Raw genomic sequence first — 15,703 nt, forward strand, 5'->3', positions numbered from 1 at the left:
TCTGATTTCTTCCGGGAGCAGTTGTGATTGCTTAGTTGTGGGAATACGATGCAGAACCAGACAGCATGGGAAAAATAGAGTGAAATAGGAAAATAAAAATACAAGAGAGAAAACACTGAGTTCTCTCAAGTAAAATATTTTATCAGGGTCGAGTTAGCAGTTACACTTGGATTATTGGCACATACTGAATTATGACCAGTGTGGGGACTGAATTTTATCTTAGGTTTGGCTCTTAAGAACAGGAAGTGAATTTTATGTTATGTACTAACTATATCATGCAGCATTTACAGAGTTCGTCTTCCAAATCTGGTACTTTACACAGATAAGGGTTCATTTGCATCTGTATATAGGATTACATTTAAGACAGGCAGAGGATTCCTGGAAAATTAGCCTATTATTTCAAATGAAAATATAATTTAGTGAAACCTAAGAACAAGTAGATTAGTAAAGACATATTTTAGTGTTTTATTCATAATTCTAGACTGTGAGCCCGCTGTTGGGTAGGGATCGTCTCTATATGTTGCCAACTTGTACTTCCCAAGTGCTTAGTACAGTGCTCTGCACACAGTGAACACTCAATAAATACAATTGAATGAATGAATGAAATTCTGATTTTCATTGTTCTTTCATAGACAAAAATGTCTACAGAAGGTGCATTTTTTAATCTCGTTTGGAATTAATTCAATCAATTAATCAAAAAATGGTATTCATTTAGCATTTATTGTGTGCAGAGTACTGTACTAAGTACTTGGGAGAGAACAATGTAATAGATTTGATGTGATCCCTGCCCACAAGGAGCTGACAATCTACAGGGAGTGATGAGAGATTCATTCATTCAATCTCAAGACAACAAAACAAAACAAATAGACATGTATGTGTGTGGTGTTTCTGGTGTGTGTACAGGGTGGGGGCACTATATGCAAGTGTATTTTGTGTGGGTGTGAGAGGGTTTTGCGTGTCTCCCTTTCCTGCCTTGGGAAGAAGCATGGACTAATAGAAAGCACAAGACTCGGCAGTCAGGAGACCTGGGTTCTGGTTTGAACTAAGGTACTTGCCTGCTATCAGACCTACAGCGTCATGATTTCTCTGTGTCTCAGTTTCTCTGTCTGCAAAATGGGGATAAAATATCTGCTCACCCCTCTCAGATTGTGAGCCCCAAGTGAGGTCGGTTCTGGGTCCAATGTGGTTATAATAATAACAATGATAATAATGGCATTTGTTAAGTGCTTACTATGTGCAAAGCACTGTTCTAAGCTCTGGGGTGGGGGAGGGGGATACAAGGTGATCAGGTTGTTCCACGTGGGGCTCACAGTCTTAATCCCCATTTTACAGATGAGGTAACTGAGGTCCAGAGAAGTTAAGTGACTTGTCCAAAGTCACACAGCTGACAAGTGGCGGAGCCAGGATTCAAACCCATGACCTCTGACTCCCAAGCCCGTGCCCTTTCCACTAAGCCACGCTGCTTCTCTATCTTGTGTTCATCAGTCAATGGTATTTGAGTGCATACTTTGTGCAGAGCACTGTACTAAGCGCCTACAAAAGAATTAGCAGACATGTTCCCTGCCCATAATGAGGAGCTGAATACTGTATTAAGCGCTTGGGAGAGTACAGTACAACAGAATTAGCGGCAATGTTCCCCACCCATAATGAGGTGTCTCAGTACTTAGCACAGTGTTTGGTTCTAGTGAACACTTAATTGATTTCAACATAACCGTTATTACTTTGTTTTAATGGAATTTATTAAGCCCTTCACATGCACACTCCCCCGCACAATCCCGCCTCTGTGTGCAGAGCACTGTACTAAGTATTTATTGAGCACTTACTGTGTGCAGAGCACTGTACTAAGCGCTTCGGAAGTACAAGTTGGCAACATGTAGAGATGGTCCCTACCCAGTGAATTACAAATAGGGGAAATGGTAGAGAATAAAGATATTTTCATAAGTGTCATGGGGCTGGGGTGCCTATCAAAGTGCTTAGGAGGTATACAGCCAGATAGGGGAATTGAGGCCTTAGTTGGGGTGACCTCTTGGAGGAGTTGTGATATAGGAGGGTTTTGCAGGTGGGGACAGTGGTGGATTGCCAGGTACGAATGGGGAGGGAGTTTGAGGCCAAATCCAGGGAGGATGTGGGCAAGAGGTTGATGGCAGAGTAGGCGAGTTTGGTAGATGAGGGTAGGTTGGTGATAGAAGAATGGAGTGTGGCAGATTGTAGTAGGAGATCAGCAAAGTAAGGTAGGAGAAGAGTGAGCTGATTGAGTGCCTTAAGGATGATGTTAAGGAGTTTCTGTTGGATGTAGAGGTGGATGGCAACAATTGGAGTTTTTAAAGGAGTGGAGAGATGGGGACTGATCCATTTTTCAGAAAAACAAACTGGGCAGCAGAGTGAAGAATGGGCTGGAGTAGGGAGAAAGAGGCAGCAAGGCAGGAAATGAAAAGTGCTTAGATCAGCATGGTAGCAGTTTGGATAAAGAGGAAAATAAAGGTGGAATCAACAGGACTTTTTGACACAATGTATGGGTTGAATAAGAATGAGTGGAGGGTAATGCCAAGGTTATGGGCTTGTGAGACAGGCTGGGTGGTGGTGTTGCCTACTGTGATAGGAAAGACAGGGAGAACAGGGTTTGGGTGGAAAGATGAGGAGTTCTGCTTTAGACATGTTAGGTTTGAGGTGTCGGTGGGATAACCAACTAGAACTGTTCTAAAAGAAGGAGGAATTTTATAAGGAATTCTAAAACAATAATTGGGTGTTGGGTATGAAAATTCAATCAACTTCCTGAATTTCAATCAACTCACCTGAATTTCCAGCACTCTCTCTTTTTCAGCGTTCATCATTTAACGTGAGACATCATGGCTTCTGTTCTTCAAATTAAAAATAAGTTGATGAGCTTAGGGTGATGAGTTCATTATCGTGAAACACTATTGAATATTGATTAAATTTGTGCTTCATTTGCTTAACGTGGTGGATTTATTAGATTTTTCTGAGCTTTCTTCACAAAAGAGGCAAGTCATATGAGGGAAATTATATTGGGAGAATGTAGTCAGGGAGATAGGAAAATTAGAGTACATAGCAGAGGGGAGAGGAAGAAGTGGAAACAGTGCAGGAAAGAAAAGCTGTGAACTCAATTAATGAATAAAAATGCATTCCAATGATCTTAGAGGTTTCCCCTTTGCAGGCAGTGGAAGACTGCCTTCAAGCATTTGGAAATCCAAACACTCCAGTAACGAGTCAGGACTTTAGTGATCTGAAAAATGGACTCCCCAAAGAGCCATTTAGCGCTAAAGGAACTTGTGACTATGGCTGAATAAAGGCCTTGTTTGAAGTTGTGACTCAATACAAAGCAATTGGGATTTCATTTCAGTGCAGCAATGTGGTCAATAGGACACTTGCCTGAATTGGATAATGTTTCCTCTCAAGTGCCTGATGCCCATCAAGAGAGACACTAAACATGTGGGGAGCATGGCCTAATGTATTCTTTCCTTCAAGAGGCAGATGGCAAGGACTGAAAATAATTGGTCATAGTTTTAGTGTGGTACTGCTTACTACCAGTTGGATAAGTTGGAATCCTGATCTTTGGAAACGCTAAAGGAAATGTCAGAGGAGTCCGATTATACAGTCAGTTCAAATGGACAAACACTGGAAATCAGATTCAAGTTACCTCCATCACCCTTTCTCATCTACTTCTCTTCCCTTATACATTACCCCTTCTCTAATACCGAAGTCCCCTGAAGTCCCTGAAGTTCCTCTTCTTTCCCTTTGCTGTCATATGACTTAGTACAGTTCTCTGCATATAGTAAGTGCTCAATAGATATGATTGATTGATTGAGTGTCACCTTCTTCCTCTACCCATTCCTCCTCTCCTGTGGATTTTCTTCTCCTCTGCCTCACCCATCATCTCACTTGTCTCATCTCTCTGTATCTCCTTTCTCCTCTGAATCTCCTCTATCCCCAACTCCCCACCTCCTCCTGCTATCCCTTTCCCTTTTCACCCCTTTATTCTTGTCTCTTCCTGATCCCAGCTCACTTTCAGCCTCCTTCTTTCCTTCTCCACTCACCTTCTTGAACCTCTGCTCCACACTCTCTTTTGTTCACCTTATTTTGTCTGCTTTACTGAAATCTCAAGTTAATTTCCAGAAGTGGCATACATGATTAAATTATGGTAGTGTCTGACTCCTTGGTAGACTATAAATTCCCTGGGGACAGGGTCCATATCTACTTATTGTACTCTCTCAAGCACTTAGCATAGTGCTTCACACAGTATGCACTCTCTAAGTATGATTGATTGACTGACAGTAGAGACTCAATCTTTTTCTACATTTAAGTCGCTTTTTCATCAAACATTCCCTAACATTAATGAGTGACTGACCTAAAGAGCAATCTTATTGCCAGGACATCGACTGTCCATCTAGAATAAAAATGTTTTAAGTTAAATAGTTGGCGAACTGTTGGTGAATAAGAAAAGCGAGCACAGGTGCAGATATGCGCTCAATAGCTTCTCTAGAGCTGAATTGAGACAAAAGTGGATTATAAGAAACTATGCTATCAGAAAGAAAAGTAAATGATCTTCAACAACACATTGAAAGATTTTAAATCTCTTATCCAGAATTGCTAACAAATGCCAAGTTTTGGTATTTTAGGGAATCACAAAAATATCACAGAAAATAATCAGCATGTGTCCCTAATCTAAAGTCTTTACCATGAAAGATTATACCATAGTCATGATGATCTCATCTCTAAGTCCTTTTTCCATGTAAAAGCCAAGCGCTTAACTTACACATTTCTGAGAAATCAATCTCAGCACCAGTAGGTGATTAATATGGCCAAAGAAGGGCTTTCCTAAGATACTTATCAAATACAAATATAATCATTTTATTTAAATATTTTAGGAGGAAAGTCGATATACATTCTGAGTTCTTTAATAGGGGATTGAAAGCAAAACATACCTAATACCAGTAACAGGTGCTCTGTTAAATGTGACCTTAATATCCTTAAAAAAAATAAGGAAACATTTCTTAGAGGGGTAGCAGGATAATAATCTCAATTTTTATCAGTTGTCAAAGTAGCTTTTTGTCATAAAATAAAGAATTGTTCTTTTAATTGTAGAGCACCCCCTAATGTTTTGTAAAATATTAGTTTTACAACATTACCATTAGTAATCCTTTTCCATTTCTTAGATGAAAATTTAATTCAGAACATTAATTTAGAGATTCAGTTTCACAATCTCTCCTTTACTCACAATTCCTATAAGTTCCAATAATAATGGTAATAATAATGATGGCATTTATTAAGCGCTTACTATGTACAAAGCACTGTTCTAAGCGCTGGGGAGGTTACAAGGTGATCAGGTTGTCCCACAGGGGACTCACAGTCTTAATTCCCGTTTTACAGATGAGGTAACTGAGGCACAGAGAAGTTAAGTGACTTGCGCAAAGTCACACAGCTGACAATTGGCAGAGCCGGGATTTGAGCTGCTGACCTCTGACTCCAAAGCCCGTGCTCTTTCCACTGAGCCATGCTGCTTCCCCATGACATGAAGATATAGGTTAGAAGTAAAAGAATATCAATTCTTTCATTCAATTGTATTTATTGAGTGCTTACTGTGTGCAGAGCACTGTACTAAGTGCTTGGAAAGTACAAGCACATTTTATCTATGAGTAATTTAGAAATAAAGCCCAATCCTAGATCACATATAACTTATTTCCATGCTTTAATGAAAGAGAGGATCATCTGAATTTGTGAGGAACAGACATATATATATGTTCAGTAAGTTTTCATTGTAAAAATTCATCTTTTCCCTTCTTCATGCTTGGAGCTGCTGCTTGGACCTGTTTCAATCCTCAAAGGTTGTATGGAATAGATTAACAGCATGATGTCAACTCATGTGAGAGTAACTGAATTGGCTAAAGTCAACTGAGGGGTAAAGGAGAAAGGAAAGTGGAAGGAGTTGTAATCCAGATATTAATAATAATAATAATGGTAATAATAGTAATAATAATAATAATGGTATTTGTTAAGTGCTTACTGTTTGCCGAGCACTGTTCTAAGCACTGGGGGAGATACAAGATTATCAAGTTGTCCCACTTGGGGCTCACAGTCTTAATCCCCATTTTACAGATGAGGTAATCAAGGTACAAGACAAGTTAAGTGACTTGCCCAAAGTCATGCAGCTGACAAGTGGTGGAGATGGGATTAGAACCCACAACCTCTGACTCCCAAGCCCGGGCTCTTTCCACTAAGCCATGCTGCTTTTAGGAGTCATTCTGCACACACTTGGGACAAAATAATTTTGGAATTTGTTAAGTGCTTACTACGTGCCAGGCACTCTACTAAGTGCTGGTGTAGAAACAAGCAAATTGGTTTGGACAGAGTCCCCTGTCCCACATAGGGCTTATAGTCTTAATCCCCATTTTACAGATGTGGTAACTGAAGCACAAAGAAGTTACGTGATTTGCCCAAGTTCACACAGCAGACAAGTGGTGGAGTCAGGATTAGAATCCAGATCCTCCTGACTTCCAGGCCCGTGCTCTGTCCACTAGGTCATTCTGCTTTTAGGAGTCGTTCTTTTTTCCAGGAAGTCTCCCAACAGTAAAGAGTTCTAATTCCACAATTTCATTTCAACATCCACAAGGTAGTACTCTATCCAAGGCATGTGTTTCGTAATGGAAAGGGAAGAATCCAGATAATTCTTCTTTGATGAATTTTCTCAGTCCTTCAGAAAATGTTAAAAACAGATTTCACCGGATCCTACAGTGACTCATTATTTGTTAATGAAAATATGCTTCTTTTCAGGTTAGGTCTGAACAGTAGGTGGAGTAGTGAAAGAACTTTTCAGGAGTGATCACATTTTCCATGAACATTTTATGCTTAAATTTAATATAACAAGACTTTAGGCAATTTGCTATTCAAATAAAACATTTGGATTCATTGTTCATGATCCAAGTTCACTGAAGGATAAGGAGAACTTTCCTGATATTGGGAACAATTTGTCATCTGTTAATTAGTTCATTATTTATGTCTGGTTAGGGAAAGCTAATCTGCACTTCCCCGATGGGCTCATCAACAACTTTTTTATTTATTGTGATGACATAGTTGATTTTATCACTAGCTTTTAAATTCTTGTTCCTAGCCCCTATGCCTCTAATAGTGAAATCTGAATAGTGAAAATCTCAGATAATGTTTGTGGTTGGTGTGATCAACCAGATTGTTGTTTGTTCTGGAGGCACATGTCCTTACATTGCCTCTGAAATTGATGTTCCCCTGAAGCAATTAAACAAATAAAAAAAATGTTTTTTGTCTCCAACAGAAATCCTAAACGGAGGTGTGTACGTGGACCAGAACAAATTCCTGTGCTATGCAGACACCATTCACTGGCAGGACATTGTACGCAACCCTTGGCCTTCCAACCTGACTCTGGTTGCCACCAATGGCAGCTCGGGATGTGAGTATTATCTGCCTTACCTCTCTATACTGTTAGACAACCTTCCTGTAACATAGAGAAGATGTCTACATCCTCCCATTGCATCTTGAGTGAATAAAGCTCAAGACACCTTAATGTTTAAGATCTTAAATTCACTTGGTACCTCCTCCAGAACTTCAAACCCAACTTTCAAAAAGGAACATCCCTTCCCACTCACACACACTCTCTCTGCCTGGTCAGGATTGATTCATCTTTTCCTCCCCTTGTCTTTCCCTGACATAATTCATCCAACAGCCTCTAGACTCTAAACTCATTGTGGACAGAGAATGTATCTATTATATTGTTATATTGTACTCACCCCTGGATCACTGTCTCCATTTTGTCACCATGACATGTAGTGCACAATTTTAGGGTTGGGGATCTGGATCAAAGGGGATTGTGCAGTTCTGCCACTTTGTAACAGCATCACTGAAGGAAATCAGAAAAGAAATTTCAGCCCCTCCATTTCCTAGTTCCTAAACTATTAGTCTATCAAATCATTGCTATGTATTAGAGACCTATTGAACACTCATCTGTGTACTCAGAGCTTGGCAGCGTAACTGAAGAAAGATAAAGGTTCCTGCTTTCAAGGAGCTCACAATCTAAAGCAGGAGCTGGGCCCGTAAAATGTTTACAAATAATTTGAGTAGGAGCCTATAGCAGAAAGTGGGCCTCTAGCCTGTAAACTCCTTGTGGGCAGGGATCCTATCTACCTACTCTATTTTATTATAATCAATCGGTCAGTCTTATTTATTGAGCACTTTATCATATGAAGAGCACTGTACTAAACACTTGGCAGAGTACAATATGACAATAAACAGACACATTCCCTGCCCACAATGATTAAATTATAGAGGGAGAAATAGACATGAATATAAATAAATAAATTACAGATATGAACATAAGTGCTGTGGGCCTGGAAGGGGAGGTGAATAAAGGGAGCAAGTCAAGGCAACCCAGTAAGGAGTGGGAGAAGAGGAAAGGAGGGCTTAGACAGGGAAGGCATCTTATAGGAGAAGTGCCTTCAAGAAGGCTTTGAAGGTGGGGAGAGTAATTCTCAGATATGAGGAGGGAGGGCATTCTGTTTTAGACATATTAAGTTTGAGGTGATGGGAGGTCATCCAAGTAGAGAGGTCTTGAAGTTAGGAGGAAATGCGAGGACAGTGTCAGAGAAGTCAAGGTTGGATAATGTTCCTGGGGAAAAGGGTGGTCAACAGTGTCAAAGTCAGTTGAGAGGTTGAGAAGGATTAGGATTAGGTTGGAGTATTCTCCCATGCATTTAGTACTGTGCTCTGCACACAGTAAGCACTCAGTGAACAGGATTGATTGATTTCAAAGTACATGAAGGAGGATAATACACAACTGAGTATAGAAAGTCACAGTCCAAATAAAATGGTACATTTTTTATGGCATTTGTTAAGGGCTTACTATGAATCAAGTACTGTTCTGAGCACTGGGATAGATATAAGCTAATCAGGTCAGCCACAATTCCTGCCCCACAAGAGTCTCCCAGGCTAAGCACAGATTGTATCAAAAAAACCGAGCCAATGGAACTAGTTCACATTTGTGCTTCCGTAAGATTTACAGAGATTTACATAGGGATTTACCAGCTCTGAATCTAGAATTTCTGTTCTTTTAAAAGTATTCTTGAGTATTGCTAGTAAACTTAGAAAGTCATAGCAAACTATGTCTAGAGTCAATATCCCTTTCCATTTATTATTATTGAAATATGTTTGAAAGCATGTATCTGCCAAGTTTTACTCTGGCTTTTGCATTCCTCTTTTGTTGCTACTTAGTCCCCTTCTGAAATTATAGCCATCTTTCTGGGATGCCGTGATGAGGTTCAATAGGATGATTGTATTATAAGCCCAGCACTATGACTTAGTGTAAGAAATTTCTGCTAAGGGACAATGATTAATGTTCATAAAAAGCCCTAATAATATAATAGTGGTAAAAATGGAGCTATTTGATCAAAGTGGCATCATATTTTCCCAAATAAAAGATCAGAGCATTAAAAATAGGGCTGGCATAATTTTCATATATCCTGTGAGAGGAGACTTGCATGAAATTTTTATCTTTAAAAAAACCCTCAGATTTGAAGGCCTTTGAAAAGGAGAGTGAAGAGACTTGTTCATTTTTGTTGAGAATAGAATAATGGTTTGTGTTGGCCAGCCTTATTTGCAACAGTTTACTTTAGTATATTCATCCATTTAGTACAATAGGTGGGACTATGAGACAGCCCGATGAATTTATCAGAGAGGTATCTGCGTAGCAGAAAGTATAAGTACATTTACATTTATGTGTGTACTTAGAAAAATTTGCTAGAACAAGTCTACATTAATCACTCCATAAGTGTTAATGCTGCTGTTGTGATTAAGTAGTTTTGATTGCCCATTTAGGACAGGGGTAAAGGTATAAATTGAATTTCCCATTTATTAGTTGTATTTTACAAAGATGACAGAACCAGTAAGTAGATCAGTGTGTTCTTAACCAAGAACACTATTCAGCTCATCTTAGCCCATGAAGAAAACTGAATCTGGACCCTTGAATCAATACCCTCTCACTCCTGATACGGTTTTCATTTAGAAGAACCCTAGTGAAGGTTCAGAGGAAGTATACTTAAAAGCCGTATCATCATATAAGTAAATAAAGTCAAAGCACATCAATAAAAATCAAGTTCTTTTTTTCATTCTCTCCACACCATCAAATCTAATTGTGTGTCCAGGCAGGACTATTATTTTCCAATTACTAATTTCATCTAATCACTTAGTGGGAATATGAATGAATTTCATTAATTACAGGGTGAATTTTAAATAGCTGAAAATGTACTACATCAGAAACTGACTAAATCTTTCTCCGACAATGGAATTGGATAATGATTCAGGCAGTGCATGAGTTATTGGGTTACGCATCACCATTTTTGTTACTAGACACCTTTAATTTAGTTTTGTTATTGGAACATCTTAAACTCACTATGATGGGTCTTCACTTACTTTCAGGTTAGGGAGGTAGTACATCAGAAAGAATTTTCTTGGGTTCAAGACAAAAAAAATCAGTGTCACTGTTCTCCCTGTTCGGAGCCAGAATAAATTTATGGATAATTTTGGGAAAGTCCCATCAACTCACTAAATCTTAGTTGTCTCATTTAACACTGAAATAAAAAATTTTGTCAGTTGTTGATAAATTATTCAAACAAATGGTTGAAGGAAGGCAAGCTTTGTAACAACCCTTTAAAAAACACAGGCAGGGTTAATCATGGAGTTGTTATTAGTGGGTAAAAAAATTGTTTTAAACATTCAAATGAGTATAACCTTTATAGTTTCCATTTCAGTGTGATATTCAAGTATCAAAACAAAACAATGCTCTTATTCTAGTATACTCTAACATAACCTAACAAAATTGATATTTTTGACAACATAATTCCCCCAAAGAGAGGACACTAAAAATGAACACCCAAAGGATGTTTCATTTTGTTCATATGTTCTGACCACCTGGTCTTACAGGTGAGACCACCTGTAGTGGTCTGGTCAGACCACCTGTGGTATTTGTGTGCCAATCACTGTGCTAGAGTAGATAAAGAATAAGCAGAACAAACCAGATTCCTGTCCCCTATGAGGCTCACATTTTAAGTGGGAGGGAGAACATCTATTGAATTCCCATTTTACAAATAAGGACACGTGAAGCACAGATAAGTTAATTAACTTGTCCAAGGTCACAACATCAGGAAAGAAGGAGAGCTGGAATTAGAACCCATGTGTTCTGTTTCCAATCAATCAATAGATCAGTCAGTGTTATTTATTGAGCACTTACTGTGCAGAGCACTGTACTAAGCAGTTGGGAAAATACAACCAAAAGGAGTTGGTTGATACATCTGACCCCATTCCTTCCTGCATTATCAAAACACTTGTCCCCTCCGTCCATCCCTCCCTAACTACTATCTTAAACTGTTATCTTTCCAATGGCTTCATCCCCACTACTTTCAAACATGCCAGTTTCCCCTATCTTATATAAGACCCTCCCTTGACCCCATGGCTCCCTCCAGTTATTGCCCCATCTCCCTCCTACCATTTCTGTCCAGATGCTTTGAGCAAGTTGTCTACACTGGCTGTCTCAAGTTCCTGTCCTCCAGTTCTCTACTTGACCTCCTCAAATCTGGCTTCTGTCCCCTTCACTCCACAGAAACCACCCTCTCAAAGGTCACCAATGATCTCCTTCTTGCCCAATCCACTGGCCTCTACTCCATCCTATTCCTCCTCAACCTCTCAGCTGCCTTCTCCAATGTCGACCATTCCCTTCTCCTGGAATCATTATCCAACTTTGTCTTCATCAACACTCTCCTCTCCTCTCATATCTCTGGGTGCTCATTCTCAGTCACTTTCATGGGCTTCTTCTCTGCCTCCCACCCCTTAACTGAGGGGTCCCTCAAGTTTCAGTTCTGGATCACCTTCTATTCTCCACATTCACCCTCTCCCTTGGAGAACTCATTTGCTCCCATGGCACAACTACTACCCTTATTCCGATGATATCCACATCTATGCAGTGTGGCTCAGTGGAAAGAGCACAGGCTTGGGAGTCAGAGGTCATGGGTTCAAATTCTGGTTCCGCCAATTGTCAGCTGTGTGACTTTGGACAAGTCACTTAATTTCTTTGAGCTTCAGTTACCTCATCTGTAAAATGGGATTAAGACCATGAGCCCCACATGGGACAACCTGATCACCTTGTATCTTCCCCAGCATGCTGGGGGATGTAGCTCAGTGATAGAACGCGCACTTCACATGTGTGAGGTCCCGGGTCCAATCCCCGGCATCTCCAGGAAGCTGACATTTAAGTGCTTAGTACAGTGCTCTGCACACAGTAAGCACTCAATAAGTATGATTGAATGAATAGTAAGTACTTAACAAATGCTTATTATTATATGTACAGCCATGATTGCTCTCCCTCTCTGCAGTCTTGCATTTTCTCTTGCCTTCAAGACATCTTTACTTGGGTGTCCTGTCGCCATCACGTCTAAAACAGATCTCTTATCTTCCCACCCAAACCCTGTCCTCCCCCTGGCTTTCCCATCATTGTAAACAGCACCATCATCCTTCTTGTTTCACAAACCCGTAAACTTGGTGGCTCAGTGGTGATTGAGTGTTGTCATTGTGTTAAGCACATAGTACAGGGCTCTGCACACAGTAAGTGCTCAATAAATATGATTGAATGAATGTTAATATGTTTTGTTTTGTTCTCTGTCTCCCCCTTCTCGACTGTGAGCCCGCTGTTCGGTAGGGACCGTCTCTATATGTTGCCGACTTGTACTTCCCAAGCGCTTAGTACAGTGCTCTGCACACAGTAAGCGCTCAATAAATACGATTGAATGAATGTTAATATGTTTTGTTTTGTTCTCTGTCTCCCCCTTCTTGACTGTGAGCCTGCTGTTTCGTAGGGACCGTCTCTATATGTTGCCAACTTGTACTTCCCAAGCGCTTAGTACAGTGCTCTGCACACAGTAAGCGCTCAATAAATACGATTGAATGAATGTTAATATGTTTTGCTTTGTTATCTGTCTCCCCCTTCTCGACTGTGAGCCCGCTGTTGGGTAGGGACCGTCTCTAAATGTTGCCGACTTGGACTTCCCAAGCGCTTAGTACAGTGCTCTGCACACAGTAAGCGCTCAATAAATATGATTGAATGAATGTTAATATGTTTTGTTTTGTTGTCCATCTCCCCCTTCTCGACTGTGAGCCCACTGTTGGGTAGGGACCATCTCTATATGTTGCCGACTTGGACTTCCCAAGCGCTTAGTACAGTGCTCTGCACACAGTAAGCGCTCAATAAATACGATTGAATGAATGAATGAATCCTTGACTCCTCTCTCTCATTCAACCCACATATTCAATCCCTCACTAAATCCTGTTGGTTTGATCTTTAGAACATTGCAAAAATCCACCTTTTCCTCCCTAACCAAACTGCTACCATGTTAATCCTATCAGTAATCATATCCTGCCTTGATTACTATAGTGGCCTCCTTGATGACCCTCCTGCCTCCTGTCTCTCCCCACTACAGTCCATACTTGGCTCTGCTGCCCAGATCATTTTTTTAAAATGTTCAGGCCATGTTTCCCCATTCCTCAAGAAATTCCAGTGGACGCCCATCCACCACTTCATCAAAATGAAACTCCCACCATTGGCTTTAAAATCACCTTGGCACCTCCTGCCTCACCTCACTACTCTCCTACTACAACCCAGCTCACACACTTCACTTCTCTAATGGCAATGTACTCATTGTACCTCGATCTCGTTTATTTCATTGCCATCCATGTCCTCCTGCCTCTGGCCTGGCATGCCTTCCCTCCTCATATTCAGCATGGCTCAGTGAGAAGCAGTTTGGCTCAGTGGAAAGAGCCCGGGCTCAGGAGTCAGAGGTCATGGGTTCGAATCCTGACTCTGCCACATGTCTGCTCTGTGACCTTCAGCAAGTCACTGAACTTCTCTGAGCCTCAGTTACCTCATCTGTAAAGTGGGGATTAAGATTGTGAGCCCCACGTGGGACAACCTGATCACCTTGTATCCCCCCCAGTGCTTAGAACAGTTCTTTGCACATAGTAAGCACTTAACAAATGCCATTATTATTATATTCAGGAGACCAATAGTCTCTCACTCTTCAGAGCCTTATTAAAGGCACACCTCCTCCAAGAGGCCTTCCCTAAGCCCTCCTTTTCTCTTCTCCCACTCCCTTCTGTGTTGCTCTGACTCACTCCCTTTGCTCATTCACCCTTCCAGCCCCATAGCACTTCCGTACATATCTGTAATTTATTTACTGATATTAATGGCTGTCTCTCCCTCTAGACTGTAAGCTCATTGTGGGCAGGGAATGTATTTGTTATATTGTACTCTCCCAAGCACTTAGTACAGTGCTTGTTTGCAGTAAGTGCTCAATAAATACAACTAACTGACTTGCCTGCAAAGAGCCTATAGTCTAAAGGGACTCTCATGCCCATGCTGTTTTCACCAGGCCATGCGCCTTCAAACTTTCAAATCTGATTTTAAATATCCTGTTAACCAAATTTTCTGTTTCAGGACATATTGATACGTGTGTGACTTGAAACATTAACCAAAAGAGCATTAAAAAATAAAATTAGTGATGATATTTTAAAAGAAACTTAATCATTTCTAATTGCTGGTGAACAGCAACACAATGCCTGGGAGTAAAGTTCAGGTGCCCTGTGTGCAGTCCATTTAGGAATATAGTGTGTCCAATACAGTAGATGATAGCTGTACTTGAGAACATTTCTAAACTTGCTTGAAAGGGTATTTGGAACTCTGGATGCTTGGCATAATTTTGAAATCCTTTCCTAATATTCCTATGACTTGGTCTGCCTGCTCCCACTACCCTCTTCAAATTTGTCACTTTATCAATCAAGGGCATTTATTGATGTATTGGAGGTTCAAAGCACTGTCCTAAGCATCATCATCAATAGTATTTATTGAGCGCTTACTGTGTGCTGAGCACTGTACTAAGCACTTGGGAAAGTTCAATACAACAGAGTTGGTAGACATGTACCCTACCCATAAGGAACTTACAGTCTGCAGTTACAGACAGAGTTTACAATAAATTGCAGCTATGTCCACGCAGATATTGTTGGGCTGAGGGTGGGGTGGATATTAAATGCTTAAAGGGTATAGATCCAAGTGCAGAGGCGACCCAGAAGGGAGAGAGAGTAGGGGAAATGAGAGCTTAGTTGGGCAAGACCTCTTGGAGGAGATGTGATTTAGTGAAGTTTAATACCCTTGGGTGATGTCTCACAGTGTTCCACAACCCTCACAGAATTAACTCTCTTAGTAGGCATTCTTTGCACTGGTTCTGGCCTGGACCAATTTATGATCATATGCAGAACAAATTAGGAATTCCAGTTCTGGAAGGACTTGACCAAAAGAACAGTAAAACAGGGACAATTCCTGGTTTAGGTATTTCAAGATTGTGGATTTGGCATGGATCCAGACTGGGACTATAGAATGGGGAGTTGTATTCCCGATATTTATTCATTCAGTCGTATTTATTGAATGCTTACTATGTGCAGAGCACTGGATTTACTGAGTACCTACTGAGTACAATGCATCTATCAAGTGCTAAGGAAAGTTTCACAAATTCCCTGCCCTCCTAGGGCCTACACTCTAGAATGGGTATCTAGAGTGGGTATATAGGGATTAACCAGAAGTCTGGTCAGAAGGCAGTTGTCCGTGGGAACGGCATACATCCCTTTCAGT

General features: G+C 40.5%; 1 protein-coding gene across 2 annotated transcripts in view; it reads left to right on the forward strand.

Annotated features, from left to right (window-relative positions):
* The window catches only part of ERBB4 (erb-b2 receptor tyrosine kinase 4), a 1,221,345-nt gene that overhangs the window by 796,004 nt on the left and 409,638 nt on the right, over positions 1 to 15,703 (forward strand). For both annotated transcript variants that reach the window (XM_038749108.1, XM_038749109.1), the window contains exon 4: positions 7,301 to 7,435. In XM_038749108.1, coding sequence (XP_038605036.1) covers positions 7,301 to 7,435 — 135 coding nt within the window. The remainder of the gene's footprint in view (positions 1 to 7,300; positions 7,436 to 15,703) is intronic.

The sequence above is a fragment of the Tachyglossus aculeatus genome, chromosome 7 (genome assembly GCF_015852505.1).
Source record: "Tachyglossus aculeatus isolate mTacAcu1 chromosome 7, mTacAcu1.pri, whole genome shotgun sequence".
Classification (NCBI taxonomy): domain Eukaryota; kingdom Metazoa; phylum Chordata; class Mammalia; order Monotremata; family Tachyglossidae; genus Tachyglossus; species Tachyglossus aculeatus.